General features: G+C 41.3%; 1 protein-coding gene across 2 annotated transcripts in view; it reads right to left on the reverse strand.

Moving 5' to 3' along the window:
- LOC141810466 (thyrotropin-releasing hormone-degrading ectoenzyme-like) overlaps window positions 1–25,858 on the reverse strand; it is a 243,048-nt gene extending 217,190 nt beyond the window's left edge. Inside the window, exons 1-4 of one of the 2 annotated variants that reach the window (XM_074698055.1) lie at window positions 25,781–25,858; window positions 22,148–22,283; window positions 21,607–21,711; window positions 792–1,036 (exon numbers count right to left, since the gene is read on the reverse strand). In XM_074698055.1, coding sequence (XP_074554156.1) covers window positions 792–964 — 173 coding nt within the window. In that variant the 5' untranslated portion in view covers window positions 965–1,036; window positions 21,607–21,711; window positions 22,148–22,283; window positions 25,781–25,858. Of the gene's footprint in view, window positions 1–791; window positions 1,037–8,934; window positions 11,874–21,606; window positions 21,712–22,147; window positions 22,284–25,780 lie in introns of those variants that run through there. The other variant, XM_074698054.1, reaches the window with a different exon arrangement.
- Window positions 25,859–26,060: the final 202 nt, after the last annotated feature.

Consider the following 26,060-nt stretch of genomic DNA (forward strand, 5'->3'; position numbering starts at 1 on the left):
TAAAAATACTGAGATACTTCCTTAAGTTTAGACACTTCAGGCAACCCTTTTATCAGATATACTCTTGTATTTGCAGCCCATACCACCCACAGCATCACAAAAGGAGGTTTCAGTAAATTTCAGATCAGAATATGACAGAATATCAGCTGTTGGTAAAAGTTTCAGAGTTAGAGAGTCACAGATTGAGTTTTCTCTCCATCACGTCTGCACTTTTCCCTGATTTCATCAATTAACTCCAGCTGAGTGTCCCTGCTTTAAGTGGGACAGACAGTGATGAAAAGTCCCGTCTCTGTGGTTACACTCACACACACTCACACACACTCACACACACTCACACACACTCACACACACTCACACACACTCACACACACTCAGGCATGGGGGCCACACACAGACTCAGGCTCATGCATGAAATAATAAATGTATCAGCACACAGTCTGTTTCCCATCAGCACCATGGGGAAGAAATCTGATGTGGAAACAACTCTTCAGCAGAGGCTTATGGGAAATTCATAAGGAGGGAGTGAGTAGTGTGTGTGTGTGTGTGTGTGTGTGTGTGTGTGTGTGTGTGTGTGTGAGGAGTTTGATATGTGGAACACACACTGACACGCACACACACTCAGGCACACACACTGAGAGCTCTGTGTGTGAGTTAATCAATGTCGTGGATGTGAAGGGCTGACCTTTTCTAGTTGAACCACCTGCTGCTGCGGGAAAAATGAGTGTGTGTTTCAGCGTGTCTGTCTTCACGTGTGTGTGTGTGTGTGTGTGTGTGTGTGTGTGTGTGTGTACCGTCGCTCTCTCTGCAGGGTGTACGAGCTCCTGAAGAAGCCCAGCAGCTCGTCTTCGATGGCGGCGTCAAAGCTCACGTTCAGGCGGTAAAGCCTCATCGGCTTCATCTCGCGGTGCAGAACCACCACGTACATCTGATTGGACGGGAAGGGGAAGTGGCGGTGGATACGCATGACTCCGCCCCCTGGTTTGTTGGGGGGGCGACCCCCAGCGCCGCTCTCTGCTGTGACCGACACTTTGTCCACCTGGAGAAGAGAAATACGACTGAGAAACATTCAAAAAGCAGGGCTGTGATTTTTAATGAAGTGACACCTGAAGACCTGATCAGTCAGGCAACACAAGCCGAACTGGTTCTCACCCTGCAAGCAGTTCACACTCAGGGCTCCTTGACTTTCCACATGCTTCAGTGGGAATGCCAGAGCCTGAGGTGGGGAGAGCACATTTCCTCTCTTGCCTGTCCTCTCATCTACCTACATACAAAGCTACTGAAGGGAGAGCACCAGCAAAGACCAAATGTCTGGAGTTTTTGGTGGAAAGGCTCTTTTTTGGGGGTTTCTTGCATTTCCTTATGCCAATGTGAAATGCCAAATCCTGAGGTAAGTTTAGGAGAGGACATCACTTCTTTCTTGAATGTGAAAAGCTATGGAAGCAAGAGCAACAGCAAAGACCCATGGGGTGCATGGAGAATGAGGTGGAAAGGCTCTTTTTTAGGGGCATCCAGCATTTCCATGTGCCAATTTTGGGAATTGGGAAAAGCACATTGCCTCTCTTTTTCATCTGCCTACATACAAAGCTACTGAAGGGAGAGCACCAGCAAAGACCAAATGTCTGGAGTTTTTGGTGGAAAGACTCTGTTTTGGGGGTTTCTTGCATTTCCTTATGCCAATGTTGAATGCCAAAGCCTAAAGTAAGGTTAGGAGAGGACATCACTTCTTTCTTGAATGTGAAAAGCTATGGAAGCAAGAGCAACAGCAAAGACCCAAGGGGTGCATGGAAAATTAGGTGGAAAAGCTCTTTTTAAGGGGCGCCCTGCCTTTTCTTGTGCCAATTTGGAATGCCAAACTCTGACCTGAGGTTGGGAGAGCACACCTCCTGTCTCTTTCACCTGCCTTCATGTAGTGCTAAGGAAGGGAGGGCAACAGCAAAGACCAGAGGGATGAATGGAGTAATAGGTGAAAGGCTCTGTTTTTGGGGGTTTCCTGCATTTCCATGTGCCAAATTGGAACACCAAAGCCTGACTTGAAGTGGGAAGAGCACACCTTCACCTTTTTCTTTTATGTGTCTGTGTACAAAGCTATGGAAGGGAGAGCAACAGCAAAGACCCAAGGGATGGGTGGAGTAATACCAATGTGTAATGCCAAAGTCTGAGGTGAATTTGGGAAAGCACATCTCCTCTCTCTTTCATGTGGAAAGCCAAGGCAGGGAGAGCAGCAGCAAAGACCTATGACATTGCACATGACACTGATCAAATCAGACACAGCAGTCAGCTTAGGGTCATAGTTGCAAACAGGGCATCCTGTGGTGAAAGCAGTCATTGTTTTTCCCCAGTAATGATGCAAACGTGTTGATAATAAACTTTGATGCTAAGACTAAAAACCTGCTCATTATTAACGAGCTGTTCCTGACAATTAAAAAAGGACCGTAACTCTATTTTTTTTTCAATCAAGTGTTACCAATCAAGTGTTTGCTTGTTTAATAGACAAAAAGTGTTCAGTTTACAAATGTAGATATGAAATCTAATCAGAAACCTGAGACTCACATTTCATTTTACCTTTAAAGGATAACGTTAAGATGAACTTTATTAACCCCTGGGAGAAAACTTGTAGTTGCTCTTGTACAGATTATAAGTAGAGTGTAAAATAATGAATTTATAAAGAAGGAAATTTGTAGGAGAGAAGAACTAGAAATAAAATAATGAGTTTTGTACTTGTTTCTTTTTTCAACGGCACAAGCTGCCATTTTTGATTGACCTCAATCATTTTCCTCTTCCTTCTTTTCCACTTCAGAGAAGTCAGCGTCCATTTTTTTTTTCAGCCTCATTAACACAGACTCAGGACCTGCAGCAGTGAAGCAGGACCTGACCCTGACCTGGCTTTAATAAAAACATAAACCCAAAGTCAAACAGGTCCCAGGTCAGGTCTTGGGTTGAGAAGACCCCATTTTAAAGGTCATGTAGTCATTACTCCACAAAGCGCGAGGCGCCGTCTTTGCCGAGACGCCGGCGTTACCTCAGTGACTCTGCACTGATCAGACACGTCCATGTGAGCATGTCGGTGAATTCTGCCGTTTGCTTGTGTCCCAGTTTCTGCTGTTTTAAACTCATGCCAATAAATTCTCCCCAAAAAAACCCCAATTTATCTTTTTATCACAGAATTTATAGCGATGGAGATTACAAGGAGCAAAGCCCCTTCAGGCTGGAATAGAAATGAAGCCGAATAATAAAAATATCATCATTACGCAGAGACAAACCATCAGGATGAAGGAAAGCAGCACAACTGCCCTATGAGACGAGCAGCAGTGCATGATGGGAACACACCCGGCAACAGTGGGATTGGTTAGGAACCCTCTGGGTCTCTGTGCTGCCACACATCAGCAACCCTCAGCCAATCAGACACAGCGTGTGTGTGTCTGTGAGTGTGTGTGTGTGTGTTTGCTCTTTGTCGGGTGAACTGATCGATACGAGCACAGAGCCTGCTGACACACAGAGGAAGCGTTGAGGATTAAAGGGATGTTTTTCAGGGTTTTCCCGGTGAGTCAGCGAACGCCGCGAACGCAGCGCCGCGCTCCGTGGTGCCTCATGATGATTCTCTCAAACTAAACGTTTCTTAATTGTGCTGTTTGTTTGTTTGTGAATGGTTTGAGGTTTCTGCTGACCTCATCACTATCTGATTCATTTATTTGAGTCAGCAGTGTCCCTGCTTTCATACTACAGCTGTTCTAATGATGTAACAAACTTCAGAGTCCTTCCACCAATTACAGCCTGACCATGGCGTGCATCAGTCCGTGCTTCCTTCAGTGGAAACGTGACGACTCTGAGGGTTGTATCCTTGCACTGAAAGTATCTGAGGGTATATATCCCCCTCAAACAAAACAACAGCATAAGTAGGCCAACATCAAACAGGAAGAAGGGCGCCACAATCATTCACGAGGGCGGGGGTGTAGCTGGTAACTTCTGTCTATGTCTGTTTTTCTCTGAAGAGCAAGTCGCTGAAAATAAAACCGTCAAATGGCACAAAACAAACGAGGAAAAGGAGAAAGAAAGGAGATCATCCACAAATCAGTCAAAGATGCTGATGGCGTAATGCATTAATTGGCGTAAAGTTGGCCTCTGACTCTTTGAGGCTATGGAAGGGAGAGCAACAGCAAAGACCAAAGGGATGCGTGGACTTTTTGGTGGAAAGGCTGTTTTGGGGCTTCCTTGCATTTCCTTGTGCTAATGTGAAATACCAAAGTCTAAAAAGTGAGTTTGGGAGAGGATCTCTTCTCTCTTTAATGTGAAAAGCTATGGAAGGGAGAGAAACAGCAAAGACCCAAGGGGTGCATGGAAAATTAGGTGGAAAGCTCTGTTTAAGGGGCGCCCTGCCTTTTCACGTGCCAATATTGAATGCCAAAGCCTGACCTGAAGTGGGAAGAGCACACTTCCTTTCTCTTTCATGTGTCCACATAATAAGTTATGAAAGGGAGAGCAACAGCGAAGACCCAAGGGGTGCATGGAGTATTTGGTGGAAGGCCCTGTTTTGGGGGTCTTCCTGCATGCCAATTTTAAATGGCAAAGCCTGACCTGGGGTGGGGAGGGCATATCTCCTCTCTCTTACATCTGCCCTCATATAAAGCTACGGAAGGGGGAGCAACAGCAAAGACCCATGGGGTGCATGGAGAATGAGGTGAAAAGGCTCTGTTTTAGAGGCACCCTGCATTTCCACGTGCTAATTTTGAGTGCCAAGTCTACCTTGAGGTGAGCACATCTCCTTTTTTCATGTGCCTACATACAAAGCTAAGGAAGGGAGAGCAACAGCAAACAACCAAGGAGTGCATGGAGTATTTTGTGAAAGGCTCTGTTTTGGGTGTTTCCCTGCATGACCTTATGTCAATTTGGAATGCCAAAGCCTGACCTGAGGTGGGGAGAGAACATCTCCTCCCTCTTTCATCTGCCCTCATAGAAAGCTACGGAAGGGAGAGCAACAGCAAAGACCAAAGGGATGTTTGAAGTTTTTGGTGGAAATGCTCTGTTTTGGGAGTTTCTTGCATTTACTTGTTTGAGGTGTATTTGAGAGAGGACATCTATTTTCTCTTTGATGTGAAAAGCTATGGAATCCAGAGCAACAGCAAAGACCTTAGGGGTGCATGGAGAATTAGGTGGAAAGGCTCTGTTTTAGGGGCCCCCTGCATTTGCCAATTTGGAATGCCAAAGCCTGCCTTGAGGCGAGCACATCTCCTTTTGTGAAAGGCTCTGTTTTGGGGGTTTCCTACATTTTATGTGCCAATTTGGAATCCCAGAGCCTGACCTGAAGCGGGGAGAGCACACCTCCCATTAATTAACTGGCGTTAAGTTGACCTCTGACTTGTTGAGGCCTAGCGAGAGGAAAAGCGACAGCTGTCTGCAATCAAGTCAGAAAAGTTTGTGTCTCCCTGAATGAGCAAAATTTTAAAATAACGGATGTGAAAATAGTTTTTAAAAAGGACTTTTGCAGAAATCCTCGCTAACTTTTGGCCACCAAATTTGGACCATTTTAACTTTGAGTTCAAGATGTTGTTTGTGCCAAATTTCAAGAAATCACCCTCAGGAATCCTTGAGTTGTTGCTTTTTAGAAAAAGAAAAGAAAAAGATAAAAATGGTACCAGGAAGATTCCTTCTTTACGTGACACTTAACTCCCGTAAAGTTAAACTTTTTGATTTTTAAGCTGTCATTCTGTAATCCTGTGAGCTAATTATGAGATAAATTTAAACAAAATGTCTTGAGTAATGGGGGAAAAAACACAGTTCTATCAAACTTTGGCATTTAACCACCAAAATAAGATTTGCTCATCTTTTAGTTCTGGTGGGAATTTTGGCCAAACTTGGGGACATTCCTACAAAAATTCACTGAAGAAAATATTCAACAAAGTGTCTTTTGTGATGATATAATGGTAAAGTGAAGTTTATAATCATTTTTATGGATTTTTATGTGTCATTACTTCCTGATTTTATCCCATGAAGTCTTATCTTCTGGTTAAAACCAAAGAGTTTAAAGGCCAGTTTTTATAGTTTTATCCAACTCTCTTCTGTATTTTTCACCTAATTTAAAGACGTTGCCAAATTGTACCTGAGATATCCTGTTCATGATAATTTAAGCTAGAATAACGTCCAGAAAAGTGGGTTTCAGGACTTGTCGTCACAGGGAATTTGGCACTTGGCATGACTCCACTTCCAGTAGCAAACCAACTCCTGACTTTTCGCAAAAACACTTTTTGGAGAGAACATTGTGATCCTGACATTTCAGCTCCAACAACCAGACCGTAGCTGGTTTCTCTCGTGAAGGAGTGGGTGTTTTTACCAAATCTTGAAGGTGATGCCTCCAAATGTTCCAGAGATATCCTGAGATAACTCAAAGTGGAGCAGACTGAGCCAATAAACTAAAAACATTACACCTTAGGCTGTTACTTTTTAAAGGCTCTAACACAGACGCCAACTGTTGCCTAAGGTTATGGATATAAATCTTTGACTGGATGAGGCTTTGGCTTTGCAGGATTTAAATGCAATAAAACAGATTTAAAACCAGCAGAATGAGTTGAGACGTTTCCTCTGACTGTCTTCAGCGCTCCTCGCAGGATGTTCTTCCTCTTCCAGCAGCAGGTTTTTATTTTTATCCACATTTTTGTTTCCTGTCCTTTTCACACAGTGACAGTTTTTCTGTTCAGAGCAGCCTGAGTCTGGGGGGACCCTCAGAGACCTCCCTGGCACCCAGCAACACCTCTTAATACGCGGTGTGCTCTCACTCAGACACAAAGGGGGCTACGGGCGTTTTAATTGGCCGCCTCCCAAATGAGACAGATTCATCCCTGTCTCACATTAGCAGAGATGACCGGCCTGAAAAATCAGGCTGCTCAGGCGTTTCTCTGAGGCTTTCTCTCACCACACGCTCCGCTCCAAAATTCAGCTGAAACAGCAACTTTGACGCTTAATTAGCCTTGTTAAGGAAATCTCCGAGGCCAAATCTGGAAATAAACATTCTTTGTTAGAGATTGTTTTCCAATATAGAGCGGAGCTTGGCGTGCAAACCGGGAGGTTTGTTTGGAAGGAGTCATCGGAAAAGTTATTAACAGCTCCCAGGTAGTGATGTAAGGTTTGACGGAGGGGGGAGGGAGGGTTTCCAGGAAGTCTGGGGCCAAGTCCTCCACAGAGGAGCCTGTTAATGATCCTGGAGGTGTCGTCTCCTCAAACAGAAATATCCACATGAAACGACAGAAACTGATGCTCCATCCTCTGGACCACACAGCGAGGATAGATTTAGTGATTGTAGAGACTTTGCTCCAATGCATCAATGACACAGTTAGAGCAGTCTATCTGCTCCCTGAACCAAAATCTGTCTTTAAGACTCTTTAAACTATTACTCTCTGAAATACCTTTGTCCCAGTTTCATCAGACCTCTTGATATCTCTGTGCCACAAATCAGGGTTTAAACAACGCCTGACACTGTTTGGAAGGATTTCCTCTCACAATGATCATGACCAAAAAGATTTAGGATAACAGTTTCATCCTGACATTTTTGAAAACAGGTTCAACTCTTTTTTTCTTATTGTCCATCTATAGACTTTTCTCTCTTTTTCATGCCTTTCCTTCAGAGTTCAGCGCCGCTCTGAGTGAGCGTAGTCAAACTTGGTATTTTTGTGTTTATGTGGTAATAAATATTAATTTGTTTGATAACATTTTTTCCAATTTAACATATTTATTCTTCGATATTTAACCTTGCAACGCTGTGTTCATATCCTGAACGGAAAATCACCTACTTTTTCACTTAACACGGTACCTTTTGATTTAACGTGAATCAGTACCCCGTACCACAGACCAGATTCAGTCAGTATATATAAATATAAATATAGTATGTATATATAAAAGTACCTAATTCAGTACCCATCCCTTGTCAAACAACCCGTCTGTTTATGAAATTTGATAAACTCCTGTATCGACACATGTTTGGGGCTCCACAGGTTATTTTACGTTCATCTGCCATTAGGGATGGGTACCTTTCATATTTGAAACAATATGGTACCGATGCCTGGTACCTGGCAATCTGTACCATATTTATTTTTCACAAACACATTTATTTTTCAGTATTTAACCCTGCAATGCTGTGTTTATGTCCAGTATGGAAAATCTTCTACTCTTCCTCTCCCTCACAGTCACAAGGATGCATTCAGGTACCCAAACATGGTACCTTTTGATTTTACGTGAATCGGTACTCGGTACTTTTAACCGTTTCTGGTCCAACATATAAAAGTATCTAATTCGGTACCCATCTCTGATTACGGCACACTCATTTCTGACAAAATATCAACATTTCATTGACGCAGCAGAGCTTCTTCTTCGTCTATCCTCTGTTCATTTACACATTATTACCGTAAGCTCATTTTCAGCTCAGGATCAATTCATCGTTTCAAAAACACATTTTTTTGCAATCACAACAGCCTGTTATTGTCAACATGAACATTTCGGCACTTTATTTCCAGGTTTACATTTTGGGTTGATTGTGTACAGTTGCAGGCCAAGAAAAAACTACAAACCTATGATCGTGTTTTCAATCGAGATCAAGTTTTGCTTCTTGATACCAAATGGCATCACGCTCCCCGCTGTTTTTACAATCTTTGTTATCTTATTGTCATTTTTTGACTACTTCTGTCCAGTGTTTATGATTTTGAAAAAGTGCAAATTTAACAGAAATGACTGAGCTGATCATCACTAATGAAGCTTCATCTGTTCCTGACAAACTAAATCTTCTAACACCTGACATTTCACCAGTGCCTGAGCAGGTTTTGCAGTTTTTCATGGAGTCTTGGATGAATTTTGTCAAACTGTCTTGACAAATTTCTACAGCCATGACTACATGAACTGTAAAATCATTCACAAAGACCTGACACAGATCTGTGAGCGTGCAGGCCGTCATACCTCCAGGCGGTCAGTGTGCAGCACGATGAACCGGGTGGCGTTGATGCACTCCAGCTCGATGCTGACCTCTCCAGAGAAGGTGAAGTTGTCCATGTAGACGGCGAGGCGGAGGTCGTAGTGCCGCGGCCTGATGGAGCCTGGCAGCCTGGAGTTCCTCCACGGCTGAGCCCCCTCCTCATCGCCCCTCTCCCCGGTCCTCTCCCCTTTGCTCCCGTTCAACTTCGCCGACCCTCCGCCGCCTCTTGAACCCGTCTCCCCGGTCGCGCCGTCACCCTCCCGACCTCCACACTCCTCAAACCGGACGCTGAGGACCACAGCGACCGCCGTGACGATGATGAGGGTGAGGATGGACAAGGCGAAGCCGAGCACCAGCCGTTTGTGCACCGTGATGTGGCGCTCTGTGGTCCGAGGCCGCACCACCACGGATTCTGCCCACTGGTCCGAGAGGCCGCGGCCATTTCTCATGGCCCCTGGGCTGCTGTCGTTTAGTCCCATTTAGCTGCAAATATCACTCAATGTGGCGAGAAATGTCCTCAGTGCTCGGGGTCAGACGCTGTTCCCCATCCAGAGAAATATTCATTTATGCACGGGTCAGCTTCCAGGGTATTTGGAGACGGTAAAATGTTTGGATCGTCTCAGATATTCCTGTCCAACCTTCGCTGTGCGCTCAGATTCCTGCAGTTTTATTTCTGAACCTGAACTCTGACCTCGCCGCTGCCGGACCGTTCTGTACGTCCTTCAGCTCCGACTCGGGGTGGAAAACGATCGCTGCGGCGCGTCTTACATTTCAGGCAACAAAACTGACAAACCAGAAAGGATGATGTGTTCCTGTGCGTTTTGGTTTTGCGGTGAGCAGGAGGAAAATCAATACGGCATGGCTCAGTTTCAAGTTCTCGAGGAGGCCGAGGAGGGAGGGGGAGGAGGAGGAGGAAGAGGAGGAGGAGGAGGTATGCTGTTGAGTATGTGGCTAAAGAGTGAGCGTACCATCCATAGACTTTTCACAGCTGGGTGTGCTAAAGTCTTAACCACGGCTGATAGAGGGAACAAAACCTTTTAAAGGATCTTTCTGCAGAAATCACAATCCAGTCCCAGACAATCCCTAATTTTAGCCTCACTTCATCAACATCCAGGATCCTAACTGAACGCTTACACCAGCAGAGGAAACTTCAACCAGCAGATTATTGTCCCCAGGTTGTCATAAAGTTAATTTCTTTGGAGTTAAAGCTCCTCCAAAGCTGCTGTGAAGCATAAATAAACCCCTATCGCACGATTACGGCTTTATTATTATGATACAGAGGGAGAGGAGGATACCTTACAAGACATGCAGGTCAGGACGAGGGGCCGCAGACGCTGCACGGCTATCTCTGAAATTATTATGGTTACAGTTTAGTTTGGGAGTCGTGTAAGGACTCCTCGCTCATCGCTTTGCTTCTCACAGGCGGGAAATGATGAAGTTAAGGTCGGTTTAAAATCAAAATCTGATTTTTCTGCGATAAATTTCTAAAATTTGAGGTTATAAAGATTTAACCTGTGATAACTCTGCAGAGATGTGTTTTCATCAAAGTTAACCGTGTCAGGAGTTGGGACTCGATGAGAAATGGAGGTGAGAGAGCTCTCTGCTGCAGATTTCCACTTAAAGGCAGATTTAGTGCCGTGGTGATGCTTTCAGCTGACTGATCTCCCAAAAGGTATCGTTTTAATAAAGGTAATAACTCTCTCTCTCTGCAGTCTCCGTCTATGTCTCTCTCCCCTTCCCTCTCCTGGGGGGGTTAAGTGGATAATTTACAGCCAGCATGTGGGTTTATTTCACCGCGGAGGAGATAATTCACCCGGGTCTAAACGATCCGGCTCTCCGGCTCAGGAGGCTGATGGATGAAACATGAATATCAATGATTGATACCCCGGGATGTATCGATCCCTAACGGGTGAGAACCGACGAGAAATGCGGGTTTTTAATCCGTAAAAATCCTGCGATCAATCCGGTCCCGTAATGAGATCAGTCCGGTTTAGTCACGGCGGTGATCCGGCTCGTGGGAACGTCTGATTTAAGCGGGAAAAATCCAGATTAACTCCTCCGGTGCTCCGGAACTTCGCCTCTACAGTGCCCCGCTGGGAGGCGGTGGGGTCCGGGTCTACTTGGGTGGAGGGAAACCTACCCCGGTCTAGGAAATCCGCTCTGGTCCAGGTGGAGCGGTCATGTCTTGGTGCGTAAAGGGGGTAAACACCTGCTCCGGAGCCTACCTGGCTCTCCTCTCTGAGGAACCGCGGGAGGGGAGGTTACCGTCGGTCAGCACACGTCAAGTCCACCCGGGACTTTCCGGAGGTTGGTCAGAAAATCCGCAGCAACCCGCTGAGAGGTGAGTTTAAATCGGAGAAATCCCTCCAGGAGTTGTCCCCTGATGGTCCGGATCCGTTATCGACCAGGAATCCGTTTCAGCAAACATCTGGGGATCATTTCAGAGCGGCACAGATCGGTTCAAAACACCGGGAATCCGCTAAAAGATCAAAGAAACTGGAGACGGAGGATCCGGATCAGTTCCAGAAACGGGGACAATAAATCCGCATCCATCAACGAGGAGTCCAAAGTCGGGATCCACCGTGTCAGGCGGATTATCCCGGGTTAACAGCGGGAACGAGCCCCCTCCGGAGCTCCGTCATCAAACCGGATCCCTGCTCAACTTTTCAGCCCGCGGAGAGCTGCTCCTCTCGGCTCCTCTCGGCTCCTCTCGGCTCCTCTCTGCTCCTCTCTGTTCCTGACGGAGGTGGTGATGGTGATGATGACGGTGATGAAGCTCTCCTGTTAGCATCCCTCCATCCGCCGAGGAGGAGGAGAGGAAGAGGGGGTGATGGTGATGATGGTGGGGGTGAAGAAGAGTCTCGTGCCGCCCGCTCAGCGGTGAGTGAGTGAGTCCGCTGGAGGTGTGCGTCCGTGTTTGAGCACGAGCCGCTGCTGCTGCGAGAGGCACGCGCTCAGGGAGGGAGGAGGGGGGAGGGGGGAGGGGGAGGAGAGGGGGGGCGGGCTCAGTGAATGAAAGCTACACCCACCGACTCTATTCACAGTCACTCTACTCCACTCTATTCTGCTCAATTCTCTCTGGATACACTCCAAAGCAGACAAAAGAAAATTAATGATGAAAGACAAGAGAGGCACTGAGTCTGTATCACACACACACACACACCCTCACACACACACACACACACACACACACTGCTGTTCCTGCAGAGGAACAAACTGAGCAGAGATGGGCTCTTTGCTTTTCTTTTGCAGATCTCCAGATGAATGTGTCTGCCCAGCTTTATTTTTATTACAGCCTCTCATTTTCCACTGAGCCTCTGAAATTCACTTATAAAAGCTTTAACGCTCATAACTACACAGCGCCAACGAACACACACTCCTAACACTTCGCTGGGTGTAATTTGCTACAGTGACGTTAAGCTCAGTGCAGACAATCAGGGAGTGTGTCAGCGGGTACACGACATGAATCTCTGAGACTGTCTCTGATAAAACAGACGCATTAGCTGACTTTCAGACACTTAACGGGAAAGTAATTCACTCTACTCCAGATAAAACAGGTCTTCATCTCAGTTTGTGACTGATAACTTAAAGAGAAGACGTTTGCAAATAAAATCAGAGGCCATATTTGACTTTTTCTGGCCTGTTGCACCAGATTTAGTCAGTCAGATCAGTAAAGCCTGATCCTGTTTGTGTTTCCACAGCCAGCAGTGCCCCCTGGTGGTAGGCGGCCTGTAAGCTGGATGCCAGTAGCTGCACCAGTTACACAAAGATCAATGATGAAGACATCCAGCATTTCGTCCTCTCTATGATTATTATGTGGCTCTTTTTTTACAAAGAACAATCAAGCTTTGTCACACAGGAAGTGATCATTCTTTCCACCAATCAACAGACTGCAGTGTTGTAGCTCGGTTTAGTCTAACCCCAATAGAAAGGAACCAGAAAGTGGGACGGTACATATTGGTTATCCAGGGATCCTTCCCAGGATTAGTCAGTGGAAACGCCGTAAGATGTGTGCCGTACCGAGACGGACTGAACCACTTTAGCTCAGATTAGCCTCAAGGCCCATTACAAAAACATGTCCGTCCTTTTTAAACAATCTTACCGTCTCTGCTCTCATACTTCCTTACACCCTTTATATTAGAATAGAATAGAATAGAATAGAATAGAATAGAATAGAATAGAATAGAGAATAGAAAATACTTTATTTATCCCCGAGGGGAAATTCAGGATTGAGGATTATTGGCATTGTTGTTAATCAATACGTCCACCAGGGGGCGCAGACCAGAGTCAACAGTTTGTGACAACAAACTCAGAGGCTTTAGGGTGAAACACAAAAGTTTTGTTGCGTTCCAGCCTCGTGTTTACACAAAAACGGCGTTTCAGCCGACCTAAAACGCAAACTTTTGAAAACAACCACCAGAGTGGGATTTTTCTAAAATGCTGCAGACACCGTTGCCATGTAAACAGTAAGCCGGCGTTTTCAGTGGAAACACTGACGTCACACTTCGCTTGGCGCAAGTGTATACACCAGGACAACAGTACCGTTGTTACGATTGTCTCGATCTACCGTGTCGAGTTTGTGCTGCTCAATCTGCTGAATCTGTGACTGTCTTAAACTAAATGAGCATCTGTTGCTCCACTTCTGCTCTTAGCATTCACCAACACACCAGATGATCAGCCCAACTCTACTTCAGAGGAGATCTACCAAAAGCTACTTCTGGACAAGACAGCTATAGCGCCACCTACAGGCCTGGCATGCTTATTGCAGCGTTTTCAGTCCATCAGGGTTTCCGTGGAAACAGATTTTTTTTTTTTTCATAGCGTTTAAGTGGTTTCAGATGAAACATCGTGTAAACTTGGCCTCAGTAAGAAACATAGCAACTGTGGAAGAGGTATCGCAAATGTAGCTCTTGCATAAAAGACTAAACAGAGGCAAAAGCTCCTAAACAACTCGCAAAGTTATTCTTCAAAAAGATAAAAACAGCTTTTTTCGCCTCGGTGTGTGTGGTTGGGGTCGAGTATTCCCAGAGCTAGCCTCAAGAGAAAACTCAATGCACAGCACACTTTAGCCTTTCCAAAACATTAAAGAACTGTAATTACATCAAAACTAGGTTAGTGCTGGAGCTAGCACAAGAGCAGCTTTAGCTTCTGTTTGTAATCTGAATCCCTTTGCCCTCAAATCAACAGATTTTAATTTGTTTACCTTTTCGTCTTGAGGAAAAACCTGATAATGTTTGACTTTTTATTCTTGTTTTATTTTGTTTTGTTTTGTTTTGTTTTACAAATATGTGTAATGATGTTTTTCAGCAAACTTAGAACAATGAAGCCTCTGTGCTGCTCACCATCAACAGTGAAGCTGAGACTTGCAAGAAACAGATGACCGCTGTTCAGGGGAAGCAAGATACCTACAATTATTGTACAGAAATTCCTTTGGGGCAGTTTTGACTTCTTTTTGATGACTTTTTAAGTCACTCTACGGACTGCAAACAACAAAGGGCACAGAAGTGGACATTCAGGAGTTCATAATCGTGAAAAAATGGCAACACCAACAACGCTAATCATACCATAGGTTGGGTTAAGCCAAAAGGTTGATGTCGATGTGGTCAAGTCGTCTTTTTTAATTTCTCAGGTTTAAACTTTAATTGTTTCCTCACAGGTTATTCAGATATTTCTCTGTATATTCAGCAAAGCTTCAGCTTTCAGAGGCAGAGAGAGACACGACATGTGACACACTGACACTGTGTGACTGCTGCGGAAGAAAAATATTGACAGATTTCTGCAGCCAGCCAGCCAAACACACACTCACACACACACACACACACACATTCAAACAACAACACTGCTGCTGAATGACATCCCCACATTAACAGTGTGTAGCACTATGAGAGGCAAATCTATAATCTGTGAATAACATTCACCCACATGCAAGCTGCAGGGAGTGTGTTTATGTGTGTATTTGTGTCAACAGCTAAATCAAACATGATCCAGAGTAAGAGGGGAACGCCACGGCGCGTTTCAAGGGGAGGGCGTGACATGTGAAGGGAGGGGATCAGATTTTATCGACGCGTCTGTCAGGTTGAGACTTTATGATACTGACGCTGTGAGGATGGTCAGAGTTTAAGGTCAGACCATCATGGATTAGTGTCGATCGAGCGGAGATGATACCAACGACTCACCGTCCTCTGACCAATCACAGCGCCCTCCTCTGACTGCCTGCATGATGTAACAATACGGATGGCACGACACCTCCCTGAAAGTGAAGCCAAAACACTCACTGCAGTATGGATCATGAAGCTCCGCCTCCTCCATATCATCAGATGTTTGCCAGTGTGGGTAGTTCTCGTCATGTGGATTTATATCCAAGTGTTTTTGGAGAATTAAGTCTTTAATTAGATTTCTGATGTTTAAAAAGGAGATAAATGCCGTGATTGACAGCTCTGTTAACAACCAAGACTCCTACATGGACTAGAGTGGAAAAGAAAGGAAGAAAGTGAAAGCTAAATGTGTTTGTTTTTTTTACAACAGCATCAAAATATGAAGCCATATTTGAGAAACTAAGTGGTCTAAACTTGTTGTTTCCTGATGCTAACCGGCTAACAGGTATGAATTATGGCACGCTAAAACATGACTGCCTATCTTCATGTTGTTTTACAGCCACCTTGCTTACAGGTGTTATCTATGGTTCTGTTAATGGACCCTGTGGACAGGTTGTACCAGCCTGAACGGGTCTAATGGACTTAAACAAACTGTTCAGGTCACTTTGTTCTGGAGTAATCAGGGTGACTCAGTCGTCTCCGTAAATCCAGGAGCTGTTTGTCCCGAGGTTTAAAAAACAAGCTGCTGCTTACTCACTGACCTCACACTGCCACAGCTACCTGTGCTCCTCATTCACAGAACGGCCTGATCTTTCAGAGCGGTTACATCAAAGACTGTCACAGATTTTGTTTGGTGTCTAAAATGTCATATGTCTTGTATTCTGTATCTTCTGATAATGATGTAGCCTATATGACTGTGAATTTGTCAGAGAAGCTAGCAATTAGCAATGGGAAGTGTGAAGCGAACGAAACTGTCATTTTCTATTCTCAAAGCAACTGCAAGATCAGGAAAAAATACCTGTCCAATAAGAAGTATTAATTTTATTTTTTTATGTTTTTATTCATTTATTTCTATTTCAGTTTTATTATGATTATTATTTCATTATTGTTATTATCATTATTATTATGATGATGATGATGATTATTCTTAGTATTATTTGTATTATTATTATTATTACATTATGATTTTATTTTATTTTTTTATTCATTTTATTATTATTTTTTTACTAAAAGTATTATTATTATTATTATTATTATTATTATTATTATTATTATTATTATTATTATTATTATTATTATTTATATTTTTTATATTTTTTTCCGGAGCAGTTTTATTACTATTATGATTTAACTTTTTTATGTATTCTATTTTTATATTTTATATTACTGTTGTTGTTATTATTATTTCTGTATTAGATTTAAAATTATTATTATAATAATTTAATTTTAATCTATTTATTTTTATTTTTTTATTTACATTATGATATTATTATTATGTATTCATTTTTCATATTATTATTATTTTTTAATAATAATAATAATAATAATAATAATAATAATAATAATAATAATAATAATAATACATTATATATATATATATATATATATATATATATATATATATATATATATATATATATAATATTTTTATTAATATTATTGTTTTTTATTATTATTGTTTTTATTATTTCTGTATCAGTATTATCATTATTATTATTAATTTCTTTTTTTAAGTTTTAAATTTTTTTATTACATAGATTTCAAAGTTGATGGCGTAAAATACTCAGAGATCTAATGAAAATCACCTTGAAGGCTGTTAACACAGTAAAAAAAATCGTCACCCATGGTGTGCTCAGTCGGCTGTTAGCTCGTGCTCCTTCTGCCAACAAACCAACGACACGTGTGTCCTGCCTGAGGTATAAAACCGTGTGCGGTCATGTATGTGGAAGGTCAGGTGTTCCCCTGCCGTAACCAAGGTGACACTTACACACCACCGGATCATCAACATTCACGCCGCCAGCTGTTTGATTGGCTATTGACACAGCCTGCCAAGCGTTTGATTGGCTATCGCATGAGCCATTAATTTTACAGCGATCAGTGTTTTCCCGCCCATCTGTCTCAGGGAGTGTGTGTGTAAGTGTGTGTCCGCTGTGGTAAATGTCTCCTTTAAAAGTATCCGTTATCTGAAAGGCACATGGAAAAAAACTGTGTGTGTGTGTGTGTGTGAGTGTGTTCTGTCAGATTTATGTTGTGCTCAGTGAAGCTAACTGCTCGTTTTATCTCTCGGTGAAAAGCTTGTGTGGTCAAAGCTCCTGTCCAGCCAGAGGCTAATGGATGGTGATGACTCATTTTTTGCCTGTCCAAAACTTTGTACAGCAAACTTCAATGCTCGAGTGGGAAAGTGTACATTCTGTATCATAAAGAGAAAAAACGTTTCCTTACAGGGCGTGCAGAAAGTGGGCGGTGTGACAGCTCTGTGAAAGTGAAGCCAGAACATTTAGAGCTCCCCACTCTGCCTGACTGCAGCAGAGGTCGTTAAGCCTTCCTCACTGGGTTTAACAGATGGGACATGGGTTGATTACAATGTTGATCACATTGTCTGCAAAAAGCTGTATCTCTCTAGGTTCTGGGAGTGAGCTCAGAAATACTTATTTTATTTCTTTTTCTCCCAAGAATTGTGCAAATAGATTAATTCACGCTAATTTTTTTCTCCTTTTTTGTTTTCTCAAACTTTTGGATTTCCAGAATTTATCTTAAAAAATCTAGTAAATAACTTTTTTTTTTTCCCCTCAAATTTTTGGATTTCCAGAATCTATCTTAAGAAATTTAGTAAATAACAATTTGATTTTATTTATTATAGTTGTTTTGTTTTGTTTTTTTTTTTCATTTTTTTGTTTTCTCAAATTTTTTTGATTTCCAGAATCTATCTGCAGAAATTTAGTAAATAACAATTTTTAAAAATTTTATTATTATTTTTTTTTTACTTTTATTTTATTTTATTTTTTTTTTTCGTTTCTTTTGTTTTCTCAAATTTTTGGATTTCTAGAATCTCTCTGAAAAACTTAAGTAAATAACAATTCGAAATTTAAAAAATATTTTACTATTTTTTGTGTGCAAATTTTCACATTTTATAGAATTCTGGGAATAAAGACAGTATTCAATATTTTTTCCGTAAAATGTAAAACTCTGAATTTAATTAACTTTTTTCTTGCCTTTTTAAAACCATTACAAAATTCTTAACATTTAACCTAAATTTCTATAAATTGTTTAAGATAATTATTATTATCATCTTTTGAACTTGTGGCGTTACAAGTTACAATAATTATTATTTTTTTTGTATTAAGCTCTTATTTGTGTTAGAATTCCAAATTTCTTTGTCTGAATATTTTTTTTTATTGAATACAATGGAAAAAAAACAGATAAAAAATTCAGAATTTTTTCTTTTTGTTGTTATTGTTGTTGAATTATATCATTAAATTCAGAATCATGAATTTCTCCAGGTATTTTTGGATTTTTCTTTAAATTAGTGGACTCCTTTTTCTTTTCTTTCTCTGTCTAAAAATATTTAAAATCTGTCTCTTTTTTTCTAAATTCCCTAAAAATATATAATAATAATAATAATAATAATAATAATAATAATAATAATAATAATAATAATAATAATAATAATAATGATAATAATTTATATTATTATTATTATTATTATTATTATTATTATTATTATTATTATTATTATTATTATTATTATTATTATAAATTGAATTCTGGTATTTGTTAAAATTAAGACTTTATTACACTTATCCTGATTTTAAAGTGAGAGTTTGACCCTCATCCCTCCTTGTACTGTAACAGTAGATTTTTCTCAGATTAATTTCTGACAAATGTTTCAGCAGGAGGAGAACCACGAGTCCATCCAGCACGTCCTCATGTTGGGTTTCAGAAACACTGACGCCTTCAGGGGGCATCTGGGTTTTTAACTCTTTTACTGAACAAAGTCAAAACACACACACACACACACACACACACACACACTGGTCTGTCCAGCACATAGCCACTCTGACATTGCACGGCCAATTAGAGTCCTATTTCAGCCGACTGGATCAAGGTGGAAGACAGCGGGGAGTGAGCAGAGACAGAGACAGAGAGATCTAAGTGGGCGGCGCACTCTTCTGCCTCGGGGAAGATTGGTGTCAAGTGCAGAGAACACACACACAGTGGGCAGAAAATGTAATGAATGTGTATCACTTGTTAGTAAGAGAGATTGGTGTGTGTGAGTGTGTGTGTGTGTGTGAGTGTGTGTTCTCAGCACTTGACACCAATCTAGCAGCAGCAGTAGCAGCAGAAGAAGAAGAAGAGGAGCCATAAAAGAGAGAAATGTCAGAGGGAGAAGAGGCTTAAAGCCGAACACACGGGATCCAAACATCAATATTTCAAATTCCTTGAAAGCAGAACGCCATCCATGATTCATGGTCAGAGCGCCGCACACAGACAGCGGCGTGGATACAGACTGACAGAGCGTCCTGTGGTCAGTACAAACACCAGCTCGCTGTTTCTGTGCTGATCTGAATCACTCAGTGTGTGTGTGTGTGTGTGTGTGTGTAAACAGTGGGATGGATGCTGAGGCGTTGTAGCAGAGCTCAGTGTAGCGTGGGCTTCTGGATCTCAGCATATTGTTGATTCTGTGATGTTTTTAATGCGGTCTCTGTTGGATTCATTGACTGGCAGATGATGGGGGGGGGGGGGGGGGGGGGGGGGGGGGGGGGTCGTCACATGGGAGGAACAGCTGGTGTAAACAATGACTTCATCAAACCTCATTTAAAACAACATTGTGCTTTACGGCTGATGGACGAGGTCTGACTTTCCAAAGCTGACTGAATCTATTTCAGGGTTTCTTTTATTTGTTGTTTTCCTTCTTTTTAACAAACAGTTGGTTCTGTTTCATGGTTCCCTCTAACAGCTGTTCACTTCCTCTGTAAATCATACAAACACCTTCTGTGTTAAAGTTCTGGTTAGATTTGGTTTAAAGTCCTTCTAAAAAACTAGATTACTACTGTTAAATGTTTGTACGTCGGCCATATTTGACCCGAGGTACCCCAAAACTTTTTCCTTTCATTCTTTCTTTTACGATGTTTTAAATTCTGTTCATCATTTTTCTTTGCAGTCATGTCTGTCTTAAGGTACCCTTTACTATTTTATCTGCTATCCTCTTTAAACATCTAGTGAGAAAATTATCTTTCTTCTTTCTCTCCCACTTATGGCCAAGTATGTTTTGAGGTACCCATTAGCAATGTTTACTTCCTTTCCTTTCAAACTTCTCTTTGTTTTTTTTAAACGTTGCAATAATTGTTTTGAGTTACCCCAATTATGTTTTCTGCTTTCCTGCTGATAGTTAAAAAAGGTTTGTGTTCAGTTTGTTGTTGTTTTTTTTATTTAATCAAATTAGAAAGTGTGTCTCATGGTACCCTTTGACCCTCTCTTTCTTTCTTCATAACTCATGGTTTGTTCTTCTTTAAGGCACAATGAGCAGTACTTTATTTGTTCCCTTAAAACTGTTGCAGCATGTGTTAAGGTACCCTTTGTTTTCATTATAAAATTTAGTCCTTTTTTGTTTTGAGGCTCCTTCAATAAACGTTTTCTTCATGCATACACAATCTGCTTTGAGGTGACCTCAATCATCTATCTTTTAAAGGTACCCTAATACATCTGACTTTTTCTTCTTCTTTGGTGTCTGCTTTAAGCTATCCCCAAGTGGAGTTACTCTTATTTTGGAGTCTGTTTTAAGGTACCCCTAACTGTCTTAGCTTAGCATCTTTCAGGAGCGTAAAATTTATTTTCATTGTTTTGCTGATGATGTCCAAATGTACATGCTGCTTAGGTCGCTAGGCACTGTACAGGAATTTCTCGATTGCCTCAGTAATGTTAAGACTTCGATGAGGGAGAATTTTCTCAAATTCAATCAATCCAAGACGGGGATCATCTTCTTTGGAGGATAAACCTCCACAACGGCCTGCTTTGCTGAAAGTCTGGGCCCTTTGAGTTCAAACACTGAGTCTAATGTTAGGAACCTTGGTGTCATCTTTGATTATCATTTTAACTTTGATAAGCAGATCAGTGCCGGTGTGAGAGCAAGCTTTTTCCAACTCTGTCTCTTAGCTAAGACCAAGGCCTCCTTCTCACAGGCAGATGTTGAAAAAGCACGACCACACTACACCAGTTTCAGTGTCCCTCCACTGGCTCCCAGTCCACTTTCGCATCAATTTTAAAATTCTTTTACTTGCTTTTAAAAGCACTTTGATCTGCTGCTTTCTTCTTAAAGGTGCTCTTTAAATAAACTTGACTTTTTTTGAATTTCATTTTTTTGTTTTAAGATCAAAATATTTATCTGTTGCCTTATTTTCTAAAAATATGATGTATTTGGTCCCAGGGTTGACTTAACTTCTTTCATTCATTTTGTAGTCTGTGTTAAGGTACACTCTCACAGTAACACCGCTACATTTCTTATCTGGGACAGTTTGATGTGTAACTTTAACTTCTGCATTAAAGAAAAGTTATTTTACACACCTGTGTTTGAAATCCTCACAGTTCGTCCGTGTCCTCGTGTTTTAATCTTCTCCAGACGTCCGTCTTGTTTCTGCGTTCAGCTGTTACCGCTCGTTTCCTCTCACGCTGCAGATAAAGGTTGTATTGAAAAAGAGAGCAAACATATTCTCAGATCAATTCCTCACACTCTGGTCAAGTTTCACTTTGTTTGATGTCAAAGTCACGTCTGCGCTCTGGTATTGGCAGGAGCATAAATCAGCGTGACGGGCGCTTTATTCCTGAAGTGGACTTTTCAAACTTTTCCTGACTTCATCAAAATCTGGGGTCAACGTCACGTCTAACTCTGCGGCCCCGACGTCTTTCTCTTTAAGGCCTCAGACGCTGGTTTCTGAGACAGTTTGTGGAAACACTCTGGTTTTGTTTGTGCACTTTTTGCAGCCATCACAGACTGTTTCTCAGCTGCAGGTTGGAGCATTTAAAGGAGCCATTCACCAACTTTTTTTACACCTTTGAGTCGTGCGTAGAAAGAAAACACCACCAGGATTAAAGATGGGGGATTTACCTCCAAACGACGTGTTTGTTTTCTCCGGTTTCATTTCCTTTCTGATTTGTCTGCTTCCTTTCTCTCCCTGTTTCTCTTCTCGTCTGCCTGTCTGTGTTTGGAGCTGAAGGCGGCAATCTCGGATCACATCAGAGACCTGAAAAGAGACAAACACAGAGCTGCAGAGTGTGTGTTTGCACACTGCTCGTGTGTGTGTGTGACAGCTCAGTGTACAAACCTAAAACAGATTGCTTCTCTCCTCTCTCTGATCGCTGTATCTGCCTGTCCTGTTGTTTATTTTCCCATTTATTCACAGCAGAGTGTGTGTGCACGTGTGTGTATGTGTGTGTGAAAATGCACATGTGTGTCAGTCACTGTTTCACACTCACATGCATCCATTTATTTTTCTAATGTGTCAGGTGTTTGCACCGTGCTGGAGCAGTCAAACTGGTTTTCAACAGTTGGTGTGTGTGTGTGTGTGTGTGTGTGTGTGTGCAGCTCTGTGTGACGCTGATTAAAAGTGAGAGCTTTTTGATTGCCTCGACCCTCTGAGGAATTATTAGCATAGCACACACACACATGCACGCACACACACACACACATGCAGGAGTAATTGAGCATTTCTCTTTGACATTAAATTCAGCAGCGGCCAATCCCGGCTCTGAATGCTGAGCTAACAAAGTAACACTTCACTGTTTACCCTCCGTATTCAGATTTATGCAAATGAAGCCGAGGGGAAGATGAATGAGCCCGTTTGTGCTGCCGCCCAGTAAAACCCGACTCAGACTGGGACTCTAAATGGTGCGGCAGTGTTACAGCGGGCGCAGACACGGGGTAGAAATGAGATTAATGTGATCAAATATTTGTAGGGTTGGATGTTTCCCAGCCTCAGAGGTTTACAGGAAAAGCCTCTGGAGAAAAGTGACTCGTCCAGTAAACACCGTCCTCCTCCTCCTCGCCTGATGGAGAAACTCTGAGCTTTTACCCAGCAGCACTCAGTACACGGTGCACCTCTTTGACCTGGTTCAGGATTGTTTGGTCCAGAGATGCAGCCAGGAGACTTTAACAAAGACTGCTGCTCCAACGTTTCTTTATGGAGTTAGTTTGAGCCATGCACTTTAAGCAACAGCTGAACAGGAAGTGTCCGTTAATGCACCAGGATTAGAATCATGGTTAAATTTCAAAGGCAGGTTTTTGTCACAAGAAAATTAACAGGAAATAAAATATTCAACACAATCACCAAAAAAACAGATCCACAAACATCAAACCTGCACAGAGCACCAGGGATGGGTAATCAGTATCAGTATCTACAGATGGAATTGGTTCCTATAAAAGTACCTAGTTTGGTTCCCATCCGTACAAAGCAAACAGGAAGAGGAATCATAACAGGAACACATTCATGACGATGTGTCTGGTTTGATTTTAACTGATTTTTAAAGAGTTTTTTCAACGTTTCAGTGGTTTCAACATCCCCTGATATTTGCTGGTGTTAAATCCAGAAATGTGCCTCAATGACTAAATTCCACCAGATTTGTGTCCGGTACGTCTCCTCTATGTTAGGTTTTGACTATGTGTGTGTCCTGATCCTGATCGAAAGTATGGATGAATAAATGCGAACATGTGAAAATAATACAAAGAGAAAAAAGAGAAGAACATCAACAGAGAAGAGAACAAATGACAACACAAAAATAAATAGAGAAAAACAAACAAACAAAAAAAACAGCAACAAAAAGAACCCCCAAATTAGTCAGAACAATGCCGACATGTTAAAAAAGGAGTAGGAAGCTTATTTAATCCTCCCTTCTCCTCTGCGTAACCAGTTGATGATAAATTCACATTTATCTATATCTTAATCACTAACCTCCTAAAGTAAAGTTTTTTTCTTTTTAATATCATTGTCTAATGTTTACGTACGTGGTCTTAGGAGAGTTGCGTTCAAGAGCCTTAAACACAGAAGCATTTAAAATAGATTAGATGACTTCACGGTTGAAACGAGCGACACCAAGTTCAACAGAATTACAGTTTTTCTCCTTTGTTTCGGCTCATTTCTTGAAACAGAAATTACACTCATAATAACACGGACAAACCTACAGTCTACTTGGCACATGTTCACAACATAAATGAATTTCTTCTTAGTTTCATTAAATTGCAAATCCTATCCTAAGTTGTGCAAAAGACAAAGTACAGTTAGCCCACAGCTAGCACAGTTAGCCTAGACCAAGAGTCTTCAACCTGTGGCTCTGGACCCTCATGCAGCTCTTTGACTCCTTTGAAGCGGTTTCTAGTAGCTTTAAAAAATATTATTGAAATAAAGTTTTTGTTTTTTTTCCTTTACAGAGGATTACAATCATTAAAGACACTGACGATACAACTAACAACTACAAAAATGATCAATTGAAAAATGTTTTCAATATATATTATCAAATTCAATTTTTCTTTCAAATTTCTTATAATTGACATTTCGTCTTTTTTTATACATCTTTTTAAAACAATCAATTTTATTTTTTTTAAATGCCAATTTTGAGATTTCTTTTTAAGAATTTTTTAAAATTTCAACAATTTTTGAAAGTTGTCAAATTTTTCTAATTTTTTTTTTCATTCTTTTATTATTATTTTTTTTAATTTGGGCCTTTTTTAAGTACTTAAAATGTTTTATTTTTTAAATTTCAATGTTTTTTTTATCTTTCTTAATTTTAAGCAAAAAAAAAGAATTTTTAGAAAATATCTTGACTTTTAAAAAATTTGGAAATTTCAGCAATTTTTTTATTTACCAAAGAGTGGAAATTCTTGAAATTTTAAATTAAAAGAAAGGATTTTTTGTTATGCAAAATTATTGAACAAAGTCATCACTGGTACAATTTCACAAGTTTAAAAAGAACCTCTCTCTAGATAATTATGCATCAGTTTTCCACTGGAAGTTTATTCACCTTACAGTCTTTATTGTGAAGATAAGGTAGATTTTGTGGCCCCTGAATGACTTTAATCCAGCTGAGCTGAGGAAAAATGGCTCCTATGAAAGTAAAGGTTGCAGACCCCTGATCTAGATTTAGCACAATTTTTACAACAATATTAATTGTATTCTGTTAGCTAGACAAAAAAATGAGTACAGTAACATAAGACTGAGAGGTGGACATGAGGGATATTTTAATGGTGTTCTGCCATCGTGACAAAACAGTTAAACATTTTGACTTGCAGTGTTCACACAAAGCCAAAGGGACAGTGTATTTTTGAGGCACTGACTGTTTGAATGAGACAGAAATTTGGTTTTGACTCTTAACTGAACTGTTTTGGGAGAGATATGAGCTTTTTGCAGGTGATCCATCAGGTAATTTTAAGCAAAAGCACCAAGAGTGTTGAGAACGTTTGGTCTGTTTAAAGAAATGAGCCAAAGCAACTGAGAGGAATCTTTGCATTTTTGGTGGCATAGACTTTTTTTATGGGAAAGAGATTTAGCTTGCTTTAACGTGTATGAACAGTTTTAGGAGAGAAATGAGCTTCAACAAGTGAGCTGTGGCGTGCTGAACTGTTAGACTGTTTTGCTAAATGATCTTATTATATTCTTAAAACACAAAACAAAAAAGTGTGCTTCTGTCATGGATCACAGCAGGAAACAGGAAACTCAAAGTCCAAAAACCAAAAACTCTTCAAACTTACAGGAGGAGACCCAGAAGCAGGAGGAGCAGACACACAGGAACAGCAGCAGATGAAAACCACACTGAGCCAAACAGGAAGTGAGGAAACACTGGGAGTATATGGAGAGGCAGGGGGGTAATCAGCACAGGTGTGGAGCAGGGCACAGGTGAAACACATGAGGAGCAATCAACAGCAGGGAGGAACACAGCCAAGAACTTTGTAAACAGAAGGTGGCAGTAATGCACTGAAATGGACGCTAACCTCCTTTAAACAAGAAGAAGAAGAAGAAGAAGAAGAAGAA

The sequence above is a fragment of the Halichoeres trimaculatus genome, unplaced genomic scaffold (genome assembly GCF_033239565.1).
Source record: "Halichoeres trimaculatus isolate MK-OKI-2021-1 unplaced genomic scaffold, fHalTri1.1 fHalTri1_scaffold_21, whole genome shotgun sequence".
NCBI classification, from domain to species: domain Eukaryota; kingdom Metazoa; phylum Chordata; class Actinopteri; order Labriformes; family Labridae; genus Halichoeres; species Halichoeres trimaculatus.